Consider the following 21,534-nt stretch of genomic DNA (forward strand, 5'->3'; position numbering starts at 1 on the left):
TCTGAACAGCAGCGCTCCCTAAACTTTGACACAGATGTGCAAGTCGTGGGAGAACATGCACGAAAGCCTCCTGCAGGTATTTACTTGCCAAGCTGGCTCTACTAGAAGATAAAGGAGCTGCTCTGTTTGAATATTAAACCCCGAAAATGCCTCCCAGCAGCTTTTTTGCCTGGTGGGTGTTGTAACTCGGCTACCAGCTTCAGCAGAGCCCACAGCAAGAGTGGAAAACCTGCCAGGTGACTGTTTGCTGGGCCCAAGGCTGCAGCGACAGCTCCCTGCTCAAAACACAGGGCTGAAGCCTTTGTCAGTTTGTTCCCTGATTTTTCAGGTCTGAACGCCCAGCATGGATGAGCTACACTTCCCTGTTTTACACCTTCATGCATTACGTTGACTCTCAAGCCAAACACAGAGAGGCCTCAGCTCCAGGGATGAGGTTCCTCTTTCCTGGCTGGAGAAACAGTGAAGGGCCCAGTGAAGCAAGCAAGGTCTGAAAGGAAGGGCGCAGGGATGTCCCCGCTAGCTACTGCCTGACCTACCCTTGCCCATGGCCTTTCTAAAAGCCGCACAAGCCCCAGCCCTGTACCAGCTCCCAGACAAGCAAGAGCTCTTGGTCAAAGTACCTCAAACAGGCCATGTCCCAGTTCCCCCCCGTCCCTTCCAGAGTGCACAGCTGCTTGGCTGCCRGTTTCTGACCCTCTCCGCAGCTCTCCAAGAGATCCAGGATCCTTCCCCTATGCTTGAGCTAGGATGCTTTTAGCTCCCAGGCACAATTCCCTTGGGCTTAGCAAAACAGTAGCGGTCACTTGCTGTTGAGCCAGGGCAAAGAGCTCTCTTGATCCCCCAAAGATCTCTCCTGACCTGGACTGCAGCAGTACTAGCAGGTCCTCCCACGGCAGGGGTCTGAACAGCTATCAAACACCAGTGAGCTCTTTTTAATCAATCCTGTGGCTGCGCCACAAGAGCCAGGGAGACAAATAAAAACAGCAGCACAAAGACACTGGGCACATACTCTTTATTCAGGGGATAAAAATTGCTTATACATTTTGCAGCAACTATTTTCATAAAAGACTTTTATAAAAAATGTAAAAATAAGCAAATACTTTCCATTATTAATATAGGAAAATGCTGCTGTGTGAATGGTTACTCTATGATTTACGAGATAAAATACCACCTTAAGGAGATATTATCTTTACAGGTAGTTAAAAAAATAATAATAATAAGGCAGAGGGCCATCATATTAACACACCAGGCACGAAACTGGCTTCATTCCACAGAGGGCACGCATCTTGTAAATGGTAGCCACACATATAAAAAGGCACTTGATTATCTGGGGCTAACAAGGAAAAGCCCTTTGTTTTTTAGCACTGATTTAGCAACACTTGATTATTTGCAGTGAAACATGTACCTGGACAGACCTCCCAGAGCAGAGCGGCAGGGCTCCTGCCTGGAAATCTGAGTCAGTTGCATCTAAACTTCACAGTACACACTGCAGCCAGTGTGATGGGGAATGCTGTGTGCGTCATAAAAAGCAGTAACTTCAGAATAAAAACTTCAGCCCAAAAACATGGCCCCGGGAACCAGCTCCCCCTGAGGCCCTGCCTTCATGTACCATTGAGTCAAATCAAGGGAAAAAAAAAGCAAAAAAAAAAAAGCTTTACTCTTGACTTGATTAAGATGAAAAGAAACATTGAAAGAAATACTGTACATGGTAGGATGCTAAATAACCACTGCTCAGAGGGGAGCGGCCTCCTCTGTCTTTTGGCAACAGCCAACAGCTCTCAGATCTCTTTGGAAAGCTCGTTTGCAGGGTTCCCCCAAGGAGGTAGAAGTAAACCATCCCTAGAAATGTACACTTCTACTTTTGACTTGTCCAGAGCCCTTCAGGGAAGCGTTACTCTTGCAACACAGAGATGCAGACAAAGGAGAAGCAACAGCATTTCACCTAAGGTCAGCAACAGCTGGTTTCCGTAACTCCAAAAATATTGGGGGAGCTGCAGTACAAATGCCACCGCTGTCCCACAGCATGTGTAAGGAACGGCACCACAGTCGGGAAGTCAATACAGGCTGAAAGCAGAGCACAGCCCCAAACCTGTTAACCAAGCTGCATTTGATAATGGCTTCTGAACTATTTGGTCTGCAACTTAAACCAGCTCCTGGTTTTAGATGTGCCGCCACTGTCTGAAGCCTGTTCAGGAGTCAGTGCTGCAGCTTCCCTTTTTGGGAAGGGGTGGACAAAACAGCACTGTCCCAGGACTGCAGCGAAACAGCCGCTTTCAAAGGGCTGGTCACCCTTCCACGTGACTGCGGGTTTCGTGACGCAGAACGACACACACTGCAAACACGTAATGACATCCTTGGCACTTGTTGATAATACCATAGAGGCAGCATATGATACCTGTAGGGTAAAACACACAGCAACCCTCAGATGAAGGAGGGGGCAGTTCTGTGCGATGATGCTGGGAATTTGTTTTATTAGGTTTTGAAACACTCATTCTGATCCCAAGAGCTTCCCAACAAGCCTGTTTTACTTCCAGGGCCTCTCTTCCAACAGGGGAGCAGGTGAAGGCTGTCACAGACACACCTGGCACTACTGGGACAGAGGAGGGGTAGTGTGTCAGAATGGTCAGGTGTGCCTCAGGGAAGACGTACAGACGGCAGAGATGTGCCTACAGGCCACTGCAGGGGGAAGACCAACTCAGACCAGTATTTTGAGGACAAAAACAGATGGAAGAGAAGACTGTATGGATATAAAATCTCAGGATACTTGGGGTGTGGGAAGTTAGGTTGGTCACGGATATTAGTGGGTTTGTACAAGAAAAAGGCTCTTGAAGGGGAAAGGCTGAGGCTGCATGACAGAAGGTGATGGCTCCAGTCACTTGACCTGCAGATGTTTCGGGAAGTCTGGCTTGCTTGCTGAGCAAGAAGAGCCGTGGGAAATAGGGGTCTAGGAATGCGGGTGCAGCTCTGAGCTGAGTCAAGACAAGGCAACTTGAGCTCAAGAAGAACTAGCAGAAGGTGCTTCAGAGAGAGGTTAGGTAGGTAACAAAAGGAGTAACAAATATACAAAGCTGGTTTTGGCTAAATTTCTGGAGAAATGACCATAAGATGCATTAAGCTGAAGAGCTGTCTCCTCAAAGAAACGGTGGAACATACTTAAAAACAGACTGGAGAATCCAGTGGAGGCAGCAATCACATCCTAGGTGCAAGGGACTTGGTTAGAAGTGACCCAACTGGTCTTCTCCATCACCAACTTCTACAATTCTCTGTTTAGGAAAGCATAAAAGCCTACGGCAACCACAGTCCGTCCAATGAAAAACAGCCTGGGCTCATTAAGACTCTTGGATACTAAAATGGTTCTTCATTTTCATCTGGAAGACCTTCATCAGTTCTGGAGTCCGCTTTATAGGCTTCACCTTGGCCAGCCTTCAGGCATACACCTGCATGTTGTTCCGCTGCTGCTCAGACATGTGAGCGGCTGCAGGCCCGCGCTGGTTGTTACTGGGACTGGTTGCCACATCAGACCAGTCAGAGGCAGAGTGCGGGGAAGAGCTTGACCACTGGTCTGGAGATTCGGGTGATGGAGTCAGGTATGGGTGCTCCCCTTGTAAGTGCCGGTTGTGGCTAGGAGTCCGTTCTGTGGCCGAGGAGTAGCAGCTGTGCTGTGACGGAGGCGTGGGGTACTTTCCCATCGAGCTCTGGAACTGGTGGTAGGCTGGGAGGATTGTCTGAGCCACCTGCCCGTCCTGCTGAGGGATGGCAGCCATGGAGAACGAGGCACTGGGCAGCTGAGCTAAATCCGGGATCTGGTACATGGAGCTAAGAGGACCGGCCATGTTCTGAGCGCAGTTTGGTTGGGCCTGCTGTGGCAGTGCTTGCTGGTTTATGCCACCCTTGGGAACCAGCTGGAAAGTCATGATAGGGGGCAGAGACTCCCTGGACACTCCCAAGTGCTTTGCATCTGCTTGAACCAAGCCGCCCTGCTGAGAAACACTGGGGTGTGAATGCATCACCTGGGGCACCATGCCGAACATCTCATTGTACTGGGATTCATTCATTTCCATGCGATTCATCCATTCAGTGGAAACATTGGCTGGCCGGAGCCTGCCGAGCCCGCTGTTTGGAGGGGTGGTTCTGTGCTGTGAAAGCAGCTGGCTGACAGATGGGAGCACGGTGCCGGATCCACGTCCTAAGGGCTGCATCTCGTGGAGGTTAGAGAAGGACATCGTGTGTGCGGCCTGCACCGATGGGGCAGTCAGCAGTGAGCTGGGGGATGAGTGTAACACCCCCGGTGACGGCATCACAGGAGAGGAAGTTGGTTCAGACGCAAAAGCATGAGGCGATTCTAGGGAATCAACTGGTGATAGGGTCACTGAGCTCTCTGAAAACTGCCCTTTGCTTTCACTGAGGGACTTCTTCCTTCTCCTCTTCGCATCTTTGGTGAGATTCGTGGGTATGATGCCCTTAGCAGTCGGTTTTCGTGACTTCTTGCTTAACGAAGCATGCTTCAGATTGAGGAAGGACCTGTTTGGGCCACAAATGACTGGGGAGAGGGCAGAGTTCAGCATGGCACCTGGGTGCCCAGCAGGGCTGTGCGCTATATTGTACTCATTTAGAAGCTGCACTATGTCATGGTGCATTCGGTCCTGGGCCACATCCCGGGGCAGGCGATCCATGTGGTCTGTGATGTCTCGATTGGCAAAATGGTCCAGCAAGATCTTTGCTGCTTCAAAACTGCCTTCCCGAGCGGCAAGGAAGAGCGGTGTCTCCTCCTGAAAACAGAGAGGAGATATTTCAGCGGCTTCGCTGGTATACCAGACTTAGAGGGAACCCTATTGCTACGGGGGGACTGACTTCTAGCTAATGCTCCCTTAAGGGTGCAGTAACACATGGAAGCATAGTCCTAATGTGGTGTATTGCTAACTGCCTCTAAGAACACCCTGCTCCAGGAGATGATCTTTGAATAAGGCAGATTACAGGAGTCTGGTGATTTCGTACAGGACAGTGGAACACACAGGCTAAACTATCCCACCAGGCACTGTTCTGCCAGGGGTCCTTTGAGGAACTGTAAAAGCACCTGGTGCCTTTCTCCCATCATCTCCCATGAGGGGGAAGACACAAAAGACTAAAACAGACCAGTGAAGAAATGGAGCTTGTGGGAAGTTCTAAAAGCTACCGAGCAACATGTAATAATCAAAAAATGAAACCCCAAATAGAAGAAAGAAATCGAGCATTAACACACAGTAAAAACTAAGAGCAATGAAAAAGCAGGAGGTCTGCATAGTGCAGGCTTCCTCTCAGAGAGGTTGCATTGGAGTTCCTGGTAATGTGACAGGAGGTGACTCTGCTGTGTCACCAGACCTGGCTGTCTGCTAAACAAAGAATTCAGCCGCTTGGCATGAGCAGCATTTCAACCTCGTGCTCTCACACCACTGACTGCTGATTGTGTTCCTTTCTGCAACAAAAGCAGGGCAACACCGATGCCCAGGACCTGGCCAAATAAGAATGAGAATTGTTCTCCCACATCAAAAAAATCATTCAGTGCTTGGGGACAGTTCTAGTCATGGTCTGGGTTTGGAAGACCGGCACTGAGCACTCGCTTTAGAAAATCTGGGCTTAGCTCACTTCCAACAGCAATGAGATGCTTTGAGTGAGAAACGACAGCCATGCTGAGCACACTCGTACCGTACCTTGTTATCCTGCATGTCTCTGTTGGCTCCATTTTTCAGCAGCACCAGTGTTGCTTCCACATTGTTGACAGCAGCAGCCCAGTGAAGAGCAGATTTACCTAAAGGGAAACCCAACTTCAGTAACAAGCTGAGGAGCTATTTTTTAAAGCACCAAGATGGACAACAGAGTACACTTGGAGAAGAGAAAAACTAAGGACCCGTAGTAAAACTCACAGTAGGGTATGTCCTGAAGGACATGCTTACACTTTGGTAGCCATCATATTGTGACATACTCCTACATCTCATGATGCGATGGGACTCTCAGCACAGGCTTTGGGATTTCCTTAAATAACCTATCCCACAGTGTCATGTCTACAGCACAGAAGATCCCAGCATAACCAATCCCGTATTTCTCCCTTTTACCTTCCAGGATCGTCCAACCAAACCACTTTGCAGTGGTCTGCAGTCAGTTACTACTGGACAGGAGCTTCCGCAGGAGACACTGTGCGCCGTATTTGGCTACATAACTCATAAGCAGACTGCGCTCTGGAAGAGCAGAAGCCCACCCCTCCTTGCTCACACCATGACAACTGTCTGCCCAGGCTGGTACATCATGCCACATTACCATGGTCATCCACTGCATTCACATCTGCCTGGCAATTAATTAGCTCAGCCACCATTCCTTCCACAGCCAACCGTGCAGCCAGAATTAACGGGGTTGTTCCATCATTCATCCGGGCATCCAAGTCTGTAACTCTGTTACGGATCAAGATCTGGACAACAGGGGAAGACAGAATTGTTTTCAGTACCGCTAAGGAGTGAGACTGAGGATTTAAAACAAACTCAAGAGAAACTCTGTAATGAAACAGCAGCATGAGGGCTGAAATGCAAGGACACAGATGATGGGTAAGAGTGACATAGAAGCAAACAGACCTAATAAATATGTGCAAGATTATTTGTGTGTACTGAGTTCTTCAAGCTATGAACACCTGAGGAAACTGGATACCCAATACAGTTTCAGCTAGCCATCGCACTGTGCAAGGCACAAGAGCAGGGCTGCAAGTGAACAGAGCACAACCTGGGGAGGCTCAGATGTTACAGAGTACAACGGCTCTAAAAGGGGTTCTTTAATTGCTGTACCTGAAAGACACCCTGTGCATCAGCAGCTACAGCTGCATGCAGGGGAGTCCGTCCCATGTTGTCCCGTGCGTTAGCATCTGCACCAGCATCCAGCAAACGTTTCGCAGCATCTGCTCTTGAGTAACGGGCTGCTAAGTGCAGTGCCATCTCCCCAGTACGGTCTGTTTGGGCTTGCAGATTGGCACCTTGATAGATCAGATCTGTTATTATATTTGCCGAGGAATCTTCTGCATCCTCATCATCCTCGCTAATATCAGAGCTGCCCACACGTAGAGATGCCAACATAAGCGGAGTACATCCATCTGCAAAGGAAGAGATGTTATCATAGCAACCTGCTGGTGAGAGCAAAGGAAAGGAAGCCCTCACACATTACATCCTCTGCCATTAAGCACCGACACCTAAAGACAATCCCTCCAGTCACTTCAGCTTGGAGCCGTTCTCTTTATCTTAAATCCCAACAGAATTAGTGGCCTGTTTTCCTTCCAAGCAGGATGTTAACAGCTACTGCAACCACAACAGAACAATTCATGTGGATGTCCTGATAATGTACCTAGGAAAAAGAAGCAATTTACAGAGAAAAAATTGTTGATGGCAACTATTTAGCAGACAGTAACCTGAAGAGAAATGTAGATAGAAGTCTTCGTATCTGTTACACCCCTATATCTTCATTAAAAGAGTACTGAAGCTGTGAAAATCAAACTCTCAGAAGTTGAAAAATGCACCAGTACCACTGCCTGAACTAACCTCATCTTGCTTTCAAGGACGCCCACCTTCACAGTACTAAACAAACAAACCAAGCACATGCTGTACTTTCACAGAAACCCTGCACAGGAAGAGATCATGGAACAGGATCTAAGTCAATTTTATCCAAGGGTGTACCAGCAGCATCCTACATATGCACGATGCCTCATTCCCAACACACCCCTCCATCACAGCACTAACTGCCCATGGCTACAAATCCCTGGAAGTCTCCCCACAGTTTGGGTGTTTTAGAAGACATCTGGCTCATCTCTCTCCACAAGTCTCCGTGATGGGCTCACACTGATGGCATATTCACAAAGGCTAACTTTAGGCTAGGATGGCTCATCCCCCCCAGGATCCATCCACTGTCACTGGAAGACAGACAGACTCCAGGAGACTTCTGATCTAACTTGGCTCCCCTGGGAGAACCTCCCTCTCTCTTTGCTGATCACAGAGGGTGGCCTAGGAAGATCAGCTCACTCTGCTTAGATTTCCCCCTTGATAATATCCCCCTTGACACAGTGCAATTAAGGCTTAAAACATCTCCACTGATTTTCAGTGGCCAATCAGATGCCACAGGCTTGAATTTCAGCACACTCTGAACTTTATAGCATCATTAGTTCCTAAAATCACAGACTCCAACTGTAACCTAATGCTTGCTTACTGATTTTACTGCTTCACCCTGTACACATCATCCTAGACACCCAAAAAGTAAGTGAGACCCAGAGGGGAGCATGAGTGGAACATCTTGCCCTAAGAGATTTGCTGTGCACCCCATAGGAGCTCTGCAGAAGTGAATTCTGCTTCTCCAGTGTGGCTTGCTAGCAGCAACCCAAGACTATCTTTCAGCAACTGCCTGCTTTATTCCATGTACAAGCAGGGGACTTGCTGGACCCCAGAGACAACAGCTTCCCTGCATACACAACTCTCAATCTACAGTGCGCGGTCTCTACTGAACAAGCCCTGCAGAAAGCAATATGGTGTGATCACAGGATTAGGATTCTGTGCGTATAAAAAAGTGGTATTCACCTAATGAATGTAATACAGAGAACTAACACCCTTCCCTTTTACCCCCATTTCCTTTTTTTTTTTTTTTTTAAATCACCGTGCTTTCCTGACTTTCTTTTTTAGTACAGTTCCAAAAGTTTTACAAAATTCTAAAAACCTGTAGTTCTGCCACAGGGAACCTGCAGAGATCATGGCTGCAGCTTTTAGACCTGCAGCGCAGAGCCAGTTTGGCAGCAGCAGAATGCACACTCCTCCTAGTGGCTCAAGAGTAAAGGACAAACACCCTTTCACCAAACAACTTTCTCCAGATTTGCTGGACAGCAGAGAAGGGTTGGCGCACAGGCCTGGGTTCAATTCCAAGATCCAGTCATGTCTATAGACTCTCTTGCCTGTTGTCCAAGGCTACACCTCCTTTTGTGCTTCTCCCTCCCACTGCTGGCTCTACTTTCTTGTCCCAAATTAATACTTTTCAATATTCAAGTCAGGCTGTGGTCTCCTCCATACTGCTCCGATAAAAAGAGTGGAGAGATGGAGCAGACAGAGGAGCCTTCCTTCTCCCTAGCACCACAATCCTGGGAAAAGCACTTGCAGGAAATGTCTTGATCAATCACTGCAGTTGTCCTGGACAGACTGTGGGGCTGCTCTGTGGGACACATGGCTATAGCGTGCATAAAATCCTTGGAAAAATTAACTGCCACCCTCCAACATGTCTCTCAGGTATGTGTTTTTCAGAGCCTCGTAAGCAGGCCACATATGGATAGTTTCATGAGGCTAGCAAAAAAGCACATCCAGCTAGAGTGTCTCAATTAAACGGGTCTTGGAGTATTAGAGAAAAGCCATGGACACAATGTCTTTTTTCCTCCTTCAAGCTTGTTCTCTGAAATAGCTGGAAAAGAATTCAAAAGGATCCAGCTGGAGGCAGACACACAGCATGGAAAATTCCAGTCTGAACCACTAAAGTTTAAGCAACTAAAAAAAGGGGGCCATATAATAGGGACAGTTAATCAGTTTTAATTATAGGTGGTGTTACCAGCTATGCCTATAATTGCATTACCCTGGTTACACACTCACAATAACTCCACTGAAAAGAATGTCCTCACCACCCTGGGGGACACACAGAAAGAAGAGCTTGGTGAGGCAAAGGTGAAAGCAGCATTGTATAAAAACTGTTCAGTTTGCTGTCTTCTAAGAAAAGGGCCCCCTGAGCAGATGTAAAACTTACAGCAAGATGGTAAAGCCTAAAAGTTCACCTGATAGGTACAACTGAAGGACTGCATACAGAAAAAAAGGAACAAATCCCCCCCCACACCCCAACAACAACAGAAAAAAGAAAGCTATGATGTGGAGAACCCACCGGCAAAGTCTCTGGGCAATACTTTGATAGGAGACTGGCCCTCTTGGATCCCCCCCTAACCTGGAGAGGGCGCAGAAGGTGCTGGACTAAGACTGGGAACAGCCCTCTGGTATACCAAGGCACTTTGACTTACCTCTGCTCTTTCTAGAAAGAGATCTCTACTCTTCTATCCACCACCTGGACACGTGGCTGGGATCCAAATCACCTAAATTCAAATGACTACAACCCAGACACCTGCAGTTAAGACGATCAGCCTAGACTCCCTTCGTAGTCAGAGGCAGTGAGGCATTGCTAGAGCATGAGTTATCTAATCTATAGGAGAGTTTCTGCTTGAGACAGATGAATTACATCTCAGAATTGCCTATTTCTTCCCTCTGCCTGTGAAGGAGGAAGATGGCCAGTTCAGATGAATGTCAACATTTACTCTGATGAATCCTACCCCTCCTTACTAATTCACTACTCCAACACTACTCTGACTTTTTAAATAATTTCTTTCCCTGAAAATAACTCGGCAGCTTGCTTCTGATGCTGCAGAGGGGGATAGCTTACAGCAGCTTGCTGCAAATTTCACAGCTGCATCTTAATAGCAGGAAAACAAATGATAGGTCAATCTTATTCATTGCTATTGCAGGACAATGCTTTGAGAAGATGCAAAAATAGGCAATCTGAAGACTTAAAAACATTACCGGCTGCACTTGGAAAGCTTTTACCCTAGCTACACAACTAGAAGCTTTGACAGGGAAAAGAAGAAAAGCCTAGATTTGGTTTAGGTTCTCACACTCATTACACTGACATCCCTCCTTCCCTCGCTTTGCATTTAGGAGTGCTAAAGGGTCAGAGAGCAGAAAAGCCAATAGAAGAGAACTGGGAGAGAGGTCCAGTCATCATCAGATTGCATGGAATGATTCCCACAAAATGCAATGTGAAGCAGCTACAGCAAGATCATCAGAACCAACTCTCAGCATATGAACGAGAGTCATACTTACAGCTCTTCTGACCAGGACCAAATTCTTAGTCAAATCTCTTCCCTCAGGAACACAGGAATCAGTTAATTACCAAATAGCCTATGTAGTCCCCTACCACATTACACAGTCTTAGAGCTACACTTACTTACATATGCAGCAAAATACTTTTACTACAGGTAGTCAACTGAGATAGAGAGCGCATTAGAGAGCGCGCGATGGAGAGTGCAAGTGCATGAGTGCATGTGTGGGTAGGCGTGTTAAGGAAAAGTTTCTTTCCAAGTCTGAGGTTATGGTATGGTGACCAACAACTTATTGAATCCCTAAATTGAGGATATAAATCAGTGAATAAAAGAACATTAAAAAGTTTGCATTGCTACTCTTTGTTCCAGCACAGACATCTTACACAGCGGTAATCATACTGTCTGCCAGAAGTCTCCTTATTCAGGAAAAGGCCATCTTTGCTCCCACCCCAGAAAAAACACCTTAGGTATAAAGCCTGCTAAGTTGCCCCTCAGCAGTCTGGCATAAATCTCAGCAGCGAATGAACCGGATGAGCTGAAGGTAATTTCCAGCACAACTGTGCATTCCAAATTTCTGCTACAACGGCATTCTGACCACATCTTTAGGCATGCATTGTCCTGCAGGAGATCACAAACCACTTCAGTTAGTTCCTACCACTGTGTGACAAGTGAATTCTCTTCCTCCTGTTTATATGATATTCCTTGTGTTGCAGACCATGATCCAATCTCCCCAGCTTTCTTTTCTGGACTGTACATGAGCTTTCCTTGAGTACTGTAAAACTTCTGCTGGTGTCCCTGCATTTCTCATATCAGCTTTAAATGTTAGCAGTCTCAGCTGTTGAAGACATGGGAGGCTTACGCTGGCTGGCAGAACACAGAGTACTGACCTGGCCCTCTGACATTGACATCCAGAACATCCACTTCTTGATCTGCTTGAGGTGGCGTAAGGGCTAGTGATGTGCTTCCACAGATGTCTGCTGCCTCCAAGTGCTGCTGTGTCCACTGGCGCTGATCTACCTGTTCATCGCCTTCCGGGAGCAAGGCCTGATCCTCAGCCTAAGCACAGGAAGTAAGAAGTTGCTTCAGAGTGCTCATCAAGCAGCCAAAGATACTACAAGTTCTCACATTTTCATTCTTTCTTTTTTTTAAGCTAATGAAGGCCTCCATCTATCTCGGCTTGGCATTCTTAACTTTTACATTCCCACCACACATGATCAGGCCTGAGCTGCAAGACATTACACTACTGTTAACCTTCTCTTCCCTTTGGTACAGCGGGGCCTGGGTAAGGAGGGGACATGGGAACAGAAGTTACCTGCTTTCTCTACTGGCCTGGAGTGGCTATGCTAACCTGAGGATTTACTCATCAGACATCTTTAGTTATATCTAACACATACCTGAGCAACAGGAGGTTTTGAGCAAGGGACACGCTCTGGAAGTTAATGCAGCTGTTTTCCTTGCTAGCCAAAAGCAGTCTCAGTGGTAAGTAGGCAACATTCAAGACAGAACTTCTTACCTTTGCTCTCTTTGGCTGAGGTCCGCCATCACCTGCCCAGTGTTCAGTTGGTCCAGAATCTGCCAGGTTACCCTCCGGTATCTGCACCGACAGATTTCTAACAAAGGAGAGCACATCACTTTGCAGGCTGACCAGGTGCTACTATCACTATTCAAACTGGTCTGCAGAGACCAGGGATGGGCTGCTCAGTGTGGTAGTTTGCAAACAGAGGGACCAAGAAGTTAGAAAGGAACAACTAAAATCTCAACTGAAACAAATGTCACACAGCTGCTTCATGACAACATGCACAACATGGATTAGCGGTGCCCATCCAATCAACTATAGCATTGAGCTTCTGTAGTTTCTAATTGCAAATATCAACCATGGCATCAGAAGACTGGATCCTGACACCCATGATAGGCTTCTAGAAGACAGACAAGCTCAGCAAGCAATCACAACTGTCACGCCGTCGTCCTGACCGGAGATGCTGCCTTTCCAGGCAACAGAAGAAGCACAAATCAGATTGCACACATCTCACTACCAGAGCTCCATATGAGCTATAAAATGAACTAAGTGTGCAATTGGGTGCCTGGTTTTATTTGTAATGATGTGTTATTGGGATGTCTGCAAAGTGTAAACCCAGGCCTTCCGTCTCTGAAAGCATGTACTGCATTAGCTGCAGAAAACACATTGAGCATTAGTATAATACTGAGGTTAGTAACAACTGAACTCCTCTGAACAGGACTTAGAAATAAAAATATTTTCCAGGCTAAATAACATCTCATTAAAGTATCCATCCCTGGTTCACATACATCTGATTCCATGCAGACTCAGTGGCAACGGTGGCAATAATACATTTAGAACTATACACTTGGCTAATTCAGTGGAAAGTCAAAACTGCACAGATAGGATTCTTCTTTTGAAAATTTCCATTATTTCCGAGTCATGTCTTCTATGCTTTGAGTTAGAAGTATTAAAAGTTCATTGTCACCTATGAAGTCAAAAATGTCACACCTAATCCCAGAGGAAATGATGCAAAAAAGATTAGCCAACCGCTGAACTAAACAGAACATCAAATAACCAAATATAATCATGAGATTAGATTCTTTACTGGTATTTTATAGATTACGGTCATTTAAGACTCCTCTGTCCAATAAGGAAGCAGCCTAAAAGGCAGCTTTCCCTATGGAGTTAAGTGCCTTTAATGAAAGATTTGTAAACCATGTTCTTAAAATCCTACAACATGTTAGTAAACAGGTGATCAGTGGCCCAAATGCAGACTTACTTGAGTCCGACTGCATCTTCCCCGACTGGTTCTCTACGCTTATGATTACTAGGATCTCTGCGCAGAATAAAGCCCTCTGGGAGCCACAGTGAACCATGCTTGCGTTTACGCTTTGCCATCATCACGCCCAAGAGAAGGATTAAGAGGATGATCAAAGCTGCCACAGCAAGTAGGTAAAGCAACTGAGTCTTCGGTGGTAACAAGGGTTCACCTAAAAATCCAAATTAAGATGCAGTGAGATTAATGAAGTTGAGACAACAATCTCTGATCTACATGTGCTCTTTTCTCACTTAGGGTTTTCCTCACAGAGATAGCATATTGTTTATACACAGTGATGCTTTTAGAAGAAACGCTTGAGGAAGCTTAGGTTGTGCTGCAACTGTCCTGAGAATACATCCTGTCTTTTCAGCTTCCACTGATATTGTTTCTCACAGAGTATTTTTTTAGACTACATGGCTGTTGAACTGAAGATTTTATTTCTTCTTCAAGAGTCTGGCTGGCTGAAGACAGCCACCCTGAAACACTGTGGGAAGATTTGATCTACATAAAGATCTGATCAAGCCCCAACTAGGAATCTAGTGATGCTACCAATCCAGTAAGAAATAGCAGCTGAGCCTCAGACTGAGGCAGTGGGGGACAGAAATCAAAAGGAATACATAGCACCAGAGGAAGACACATCTGGAAGACTGAGGTGCCTCCCCCTCTTTTCTTCTCTCTAATGGCATCTTTTTCCTTCAGTTCATGGCTTAGAACACATGAATTGTTTCTAGGGCAGACAAGATGACTGCAGTGTGTGATACACTGCAGCAGCATGTGAGAGGTCATGGTTTCTACATGTATTAAAATGACTAGGTTCCAAACTTATATGACCTGCCTTATTAATAAAGCAGGAAAAGTCCCCTCAGAAAAAGTGTAGCACATATGCATGCTTCTATTATTGGGAATGAATAAATTATCTCCCAGAAACCGTACTGAACAGTGAGACATATGAAGATGATCAATAATCTGAGTATGCATTTTGTAAGCTCAAGGTTACTGTCTGCCTCCCTGTACAAGCCATTTTCTCTCTGAAATCACTTACTTTGCACTGACACGAAGGGATAGGGCAACATGCCCTTGATGGCCTGAGCAGCTAAGAGAGCCGCAGCAGCTTCTGTGTTCTGAAAGCACTGCTCCGAATCCTCTGCACACTGACGGTTGTCAATCTCCAGGAACACCCTGGTGCTGCAACAACATAGTAACAGGGCACAAAGTCAGCAGCAGAAAAAGAAGTTTTTGCCAAAAGTATTGCTAAGTTAAACTGTGGCCTTTTAGGTAAACTTTTCCACTACAGCACTGAATTTGGCAGTCTCAATGGTTTTAATTTTCCCACAGCAAAACAGATAGGCTACAGCCCCAGATGGTCCAGAGCACCCACACACCTACAAGCAACACCTATCAGCATAACAAGGCCGGAGAAACACAACAGCATCTGCTCACCCAATGACCTCTTGCTCCAGTTCTCTATGCTTGCGAATGATCATGAGGGACCGCCGACTCCGCGCTGCCGATTTCTCCCCATAGTACGGGAAGACCATGGGGTTTCCCTGGGAGTCCAGCTTGATTCTCAGGTTGGTGTGGAGGAGAGTTCCTAAAGTGCGCAAGAAGCTGCGGACATCACCCAGCAGCTCGTCAGGGGGCATCAAGACCACAATGATTAGGGTCCCCTCTGCTAGTTTCTCAGCTTTGTCACCAGCACAGTCCAGGCCATCCCAGCCACACTCCTCACTATTACAGCCCTGGTCACAGCGTCCATCTGCATAGTGATCTGCGCAATACTTGTCATACCTAGAACAGTCAAAGGGTTACAGTTAGCATACAGGATACGCACATTCTGTATAGTACACCTGCAGTCTAGGGGCCAGCAGATTAGTTACAAGGCCTTACAACTCTTTTTAATCATTCTCGCTTACAGTTGAGGTCCAAGAACACTTGTGTTCAGGATATAAGGAAAAAAGATACAACCCCAGGACGCAGATTGCAAACTGGCAGGGTGGAAGTAGGAAGCGCAGAACACCCACTTCAGTTCTAGTAATGGTGGAAGAGAACTGTTTATTCTTTTTACTGAGATAAAGTTGTAAGATCTCCTGTCTCATCAAGTGACAATCATCACAGCAAAGCTGTAGCATTTATCATGAATGATGAGCAAAAGCAGCACCACGACAAAAAGGCGAGAAAACAACATTCTGAGGTAGCAAATATACCCGGGACAAAGATACAGGTATTGCAGCTATGGAGGGAACCCAGGATGGGAGGCAGCACTATCGAAATCTAGCACACACTGAAATGCCTTATACTTACATTCCCACAGAAAGCAACAGAGATCCATCAAGCAGGTCAACACATTATTATTGATCAGGGTATCAACTTAGCTCATAACATACAAATTCCAGAACTTCTTTCCAAAAATAGATGAAAAGTACACAAAAAGGAAGGGAAACTGCTTGATGCTCAACTTTTAGCAAGAGCATGGATCAGCAACAGAAAACAAAGAAAGGGAGAGGAGGAAGAGGCATGAAGCATACCAGCTACTGAAAGCATTAGCAGGAGACATATTAGTGACACAAAGAAACAGTTCTCAGGATCCAGCCTTACTTGCATGTCTTGCTATTTTGCTGACATTCAAAGTTGTCAAACAGGCACTCGGGTGTGTTGCAGAAGTCATCACACTGTCCATTGAAAAGCATCCAGCAGCGCAGCGAAGAGGAGCAGTTGGCCCAAGGATCTTCCATTGTCAAGGAACAGTCGCCTCCGTCCCACTGGCAGGCATGAGAGTTACAGTCTTCATCACAATAGCCATCCTTTGCCTTTTCCGCACATTGGAAATCCAAACATCCTAGAGGCTCTTGGCTGGGATGCACGAGCTGTTCACACTGGCTGCCTTGGGCGTGATCAGGGCACTGGCAGTAATAGTAAGGAGGCTGAGAACGAGGGTGGCAGCTCCCACCGTTCTGGCAGGGGGCACTGGCACAACGGCTGTTTGTCTGGCATTCCTCTCCCGCAGACAGCTTGGGGCAGTAGCACCGGGGACCAGACGATGTCTGGATGCACTGCTCCCCCTTCTTGCATTTCACTTGCCCGCAAGTACTGTGGCTGCTGAACTCACATTTTGACCCAGAATAACCCTAAGGGGAAGAAAAAAAAAACAAAAATAGGCTCACAAACTTATTCTTCAGTGCTCTGAGGGCCCGAGGTAAGATGTCACGTGCAAACCCTTTCTCCACAGTAATTCTTCTAGTCTCATTGCAGGAGCATGCTTTTGTGGGTCTAGCCGCAGGGATAAACTAGGACCTTACAAGGCTCTGTTACCTTTTGGAACGGGCTTAGGAGAGCCTTAAACAAGGGGAATCTTGTAGTAAGAACAAAGAACACAGGAGACCAAAAAGCCTGCTGAATTTTTTATGACAAAAATCAGCTATGCTGCCTCAAAAGCAAAGTTGTTTGGGGTAGCAATAGGCAACGCCATTCTCCTAAGGCACCTGGAACCCCAGGGTTTCCCAGCTAAGTAGATAACCCAAAGGATGTGGGAACAGAGTGCCCAAGGACACGGCTTTGCAGGTAGTACAGAAAATAAACACTTCATCTACAGCACACCAGTGAAACTAATGTCACTGCAGTCAGAGAACCCTACAGCTAGGGCAAGCTAACCAAATTTCAGGATACAGCACTTACCGGAGGACACTGGCAGATGAACCCATCCGGCATATTGCTGGCAACAGCACAGGTACCTCCGTTTTGGCAAGGCTTCCGGGGACACACATCTATTACACTCTCACAGTGACGACCTGAGACGCAGACACATGGGGAGAAAAGAGCAGAGAAATGTCTGCGTGTACCAAAAAGCCATCATGAAGCAAAACACACTAATTAGCAGCCCATGAGCCTAATGCTCCAGTGAGGCCTTCCCCTCAGAAGAGGGGGGGCACACCTCTTCAGGTAACATACACTAAGTAGCAGCCTTTTCCTGGATATGAGCAAGGCCCAACACCCAGTACTCATGAGGGGTACCTGGAGACACCCCACCTCATCTGCCTCTTCTAGAAGGTGTGTGACCCAGCGCTAGGACAGAATTTGTTGCTGTCACCAAGGTATCCAGGTACAATGGCTAAAGGTGCTGTACCACACTGACTTTGGGTTTGCTAAGACTTCTGTACCTTTTGGGAGGTTCTCAATGAATCCAAAGGCAAATCAGTCTCTAATCATGAATGAACAACCCTCAGTCTCTGGCAAGGAGGTACTGAGACGAGGAACACACCCAGTACCAACCAGTGCTGGAAGCAATGTAGGTGCCACATGATGGACAGAAGAGACAAAGAATCCCGGACAGTCTCATGGCAGTTCACCTACTGACAGCGCCTGACCACTGACAGGATATGCCTTAAGACCAGACGCAACATGAGTGGATAGGACAAGCAAGCAGAGCCTCCTCAGACTCTGTCAGTTATACAGAGAGGTCTTACTGCCCTGACTGGCATTTGCAACAGCACACAGAGGCAGCCCTCACTGGCGCTAGAGTTTAAAAAGATGAGGATGGCCTAAGCATGACCCGGACCCCCTAGGAACAAATTAACAGAAGCCTCCACACGTGTGGCCAAGACGGACTGCTCACAAACAGGAGCAGGCAGGGTAGGATGGCCCAAGGAGTCTGCACATCCTATCAGACACAAACCACACCAAAGACTCCCCTTCTCCTCCCAGGCAGAGGGTCAATATGGAATGTGCAGAAGAGAGGCAGCTAGAGGAAGAAGCATGCTCCCCCTCTGTGCCTAACATTTCCAGATGGATCTCATGTCTGAGACACAGCAGCTCCCCCTGCTACTCCAAAGGAGCAGCAGGTCTGCACTCCCCATGCTGCAAGTTCCAGCAATCCTTCTGTGAGAGCCAGGAGCAATATGAGGCATAACTCATAAAAGCAAGCTTAACAGACAGACTTAAATAGAAACCTATCTAACATTTAGCACCAGTGTCCCAGTAGCTATCCTGCTTCAGTTTCCCCATACATTGCCATTTTAGAAACTTCTTGTGTCAGTTAATCTAGGTAACGTTCAAAAACTACCACATTTATTCTTCAGATACACTATGCTCTTGTGATTTCTTTGCATCTGACAACAACAAATTTAGTGAATCTCAGCATCTTTAAATTTTAAGGAAAAAAAGAGTAAAAGTACTGGTGAAGCATGCAGAAAAGGCCACTGGTAAGCAGGGAAAGTGAAAGGTTTAACGGAAGAAAACTGAATATGTAAGTTAAACTGACATGCAAACTCAAAAGCTGAAAGTTAATACACATCTGGAGACTATTAGCCCAAACTTTTACCCAGTGGGAGGGAGAAAGCAGAATAGCAGTAATACTGACAAAGAAGAGATCTAGAGGGAGTGAGGCATAAGTTTGTGCAGAATGAAATTTTTGCAGACTTGTGATTCAAAGTTGGACTGTGGAAGGATCACATCACTAAGCTAGGAACGTAAAGTCTGTCTACACACAGAATATTCCATCCCGACCACATCACCGATATAAGGCAGAAAGGGAGTGAGGGGTAGAAAAGGAGGCCAAAAGCTAATTATGGATACCGTGAGACTGATATATACAGAAAATTCATATGCTGCTTTGCAAAAGGAAAAGCTACAGAGAAGCTGACACATGAACAGTTACCCTTCCAATATTAGAAATAAGAAATTATGAAGGAGAAGAAAATACCAGGAAAAATAATCCTGGCAGCCAGGTATCCCTGGAGATTCCTTTGTTTGAGACAACTCTGGAAGACCCATTCCTAGAAGCTCTAATGAAAAAGACCGGTTTAAAAACTAAGACATGGTGCAGGGAAACAATCAGGTATTGTAAAGGAAAGGGACTAGATAATATGATTCCCAGAAAGTGAAAGAAAGACCATTTTTCATGATATCACTGTGAAATTGGAAGCATGCTTATGAATACTCACCAGTGAAAGCACTACGACAGATGCATGTATAATCATTTATCAGCTGAACACAGTCCAGACTTCCACGAGGGCTACACGGGTTAGAGAGGCATTCATTGATATCCCCCTCGCATCGCTCGCCTGCAAAGCCTGGGAGACAAACACAGCTATAGCTCCCGATCTGGTCAATGCACTGTCCTCCATTAAAGCAGCGGGGTACTCCTGAATCCGAAATACAGTCATCGACGTTCTCCTCACAGAAGCGGCCTGTCAAAGCAGTAAAAGGAGCAATTTGAGGATACGGTGTCATGGCCTCATTTCCTATATTGTTCAACAAGTTTTAAGACTGCTTCACACACAGTCCTAGACATAAATCCCCGTTTAATTCAATCCATACCCAGTGCACTCACTCAACCTCAGATTGGACCTAGGCAGCATGGGTTTCAGATCCAGCCTGTTCTCAATGGTATGTTACACTGGTATTTAGCAGCTTTCGTTCTTGACTTCATTTAAGGGCATAATTAAAAACACAAGAACAAAACAAAAACAAAAGATACACTCAATTTACTCCTGTGACTGAACTCAGCCAGCCCGCCCTGAGCCGTCTCTTGCAAGGCTGTAAACTTCCCACCATTCATTGAATTTGGCGGTAACGCTGAAACTCTGCAAAGGGCATTTGTATCATCATCATTAAAACAAGAAACAACGAACCAACAGAAAAACAACTGTGACAAAATCCAGATTCCTAGCCAGCGTATCATTTCAACAGTTTGACTTGAGGGGACCTACAGTAAACTCTCAACACTGCCAGGGATGGCAGCTTCCCCCTCTCCCTACAGGGTGCCCGTTCAAGAGAAAGTGTCTGTTACTGGTTCTGCTTTAGCCACACAGCAGAACAGATAAAGGGGTACAGAGAGGGCAAGCTGAGCAAGGAGCTTTGCCTGTTAATGCAGCTGACCTATCCTCAGCAGATAAAACCATCCACCTAAACATAAAGGGTGTCTATACTGTCACTGGTAAAGTATTGGTTACAAACTGAGCCAGGAACAAAAGTTAACCCTTGATATCACAAGCAGTGAAATTACTCTCTTCTAATTCTTTTCATTAAAAAAAAAATTTAAATCCAAGAAGTAACTCATCCAAACAATTACAGATGGAAGAGTTAAAAGAAGTACTTTCAGAACTTCAAAGTTTCTTCAAAAGGAGGAGGAACACTTTAGCACATTAGAGATATCCTGGCAATGCAGAAATTGGTACATAAATATATACTTTGATGTAGAGACACTAGAAGCAAATTTTTTTTTAATTGGAATATCAGATTAAAAACAATATGTGAAGAACTGCTCTCACAATGATTTACAAAGAAATAAACATTTATGCAGATTGCAGAGATATGCTGGCAGCCACACTAAAGTAAATGAACTGATAATAATGCATATGTAGGAGGCAAACATTTTAGACGATTTTATAATCTTTCTCAGGATATGAACCAAGAATTTACTTCTACCTGACATGCATTTGGCCTCAGCTGAAAAAAAATTTTTTTTTTATTGAGATGTCACACTTCAGAAAGAAAATCTAAGTTCAGAGGAATGCAAAAATCTTTAACTGATTTGAGAAATAAATCTGAGAGAAAAAAATCAAGTGAGAAAGCACTTGGTAATGGGTTAAAAATATCTGAGCTGTGCTCTCTGTGCAATCCTCAATATTTGCAAATGTAGAAGGCAGGGCATCAGGTCAGATATAACAGGGAAATGGCAGGTTAGGTTTCAAGAAAAATGACACTGAACAGGTTGTGGAATCATACTTACTGAAAAACACCATTATGTAACTGTGGACTTTTTTAAAAAAGAGCTCAAATCTGCTGAAATAGAATAAGCTAGCCTAGAGGCATAGAATTCCTCCACAA

The 21,534-nt window shown here is 45.8% G+C and overlaps 1 protein-coding gene across 1 annotated transcript in view; it reads right to left on the minus strand.

The window, feature by feature from the left end:
• Window positions 1-997: 997 nt before the first annotated feature.
• Window positions 998-21,534, minus strand: part of NOTCH2 (notch 2) — a 95,369-nt gene continuing 74,832 nt past the window's right edge. Inside the window, exons 23-34 of the mRNA XM_026089164.1 lie at window positions 19,647-19,892; window positions 17,383-17,495; window positions 16,306-16,835; window positions 15,151-15,498; window positions 14,753-14,895; window positions 13,672-13,882; window positions 12,408-12,504; window positions 11,782-11,950; window positions 6,807-7,108; window positions 6,292-6,439; window positions 5,688-5,785; window positions 998-4,769 (exon numbers count right to left, since the gene is read on the minus strand). Of these exons, the coding sequence (XP_025944949.1) occupies window positions 3,426-4,769; window positions 5,688-5,785; window positions 6,292-6,439; window positions 6,807-7,108; window positions 11,782-11,950; window positions 12,408-12,504; window positions 13,672-13,882; window positions 14,753-14,895; window positions 15,151-15,498; window positions 16,306-16,835; window positions 17,383-17,495; window positions 19,647-19,892 (3,749 nt within the window). The 3' untranslated portion in view covers window positions 998-3,425. The remainder of the gene's footprint in view (window positions 4,770-5,687; window positions 5,786-6,291; window positions 6,440-6,806; window positions 7,109-11,781; window positions 11,951-12,407; window positions 12,505-13,671; window positions 13,883-14,752; window positions 14,896-15,150; window positions 15,499-16,305; window positions 16,836-17,382; window positions 17,496-19,646; window positions 19,893-21,534) is intronic.

The sequence above is a fragment of the Apteryx rowi genome, unplaced genomic scaffold (assembly GCF_003343035.1).
Source record: "Apteryx rowi isolate R43461 unplaced genomic scaffold, aptRow1 scaffold_80, whole genome shotgun sequence".
Taxonomy (NCBI): domain Eukaryota; kingdom Metazoa; phylum Chordata; class Aves; order Apterygiformes; family Apterygidae; genus Apteryx; species Apteryx rowi.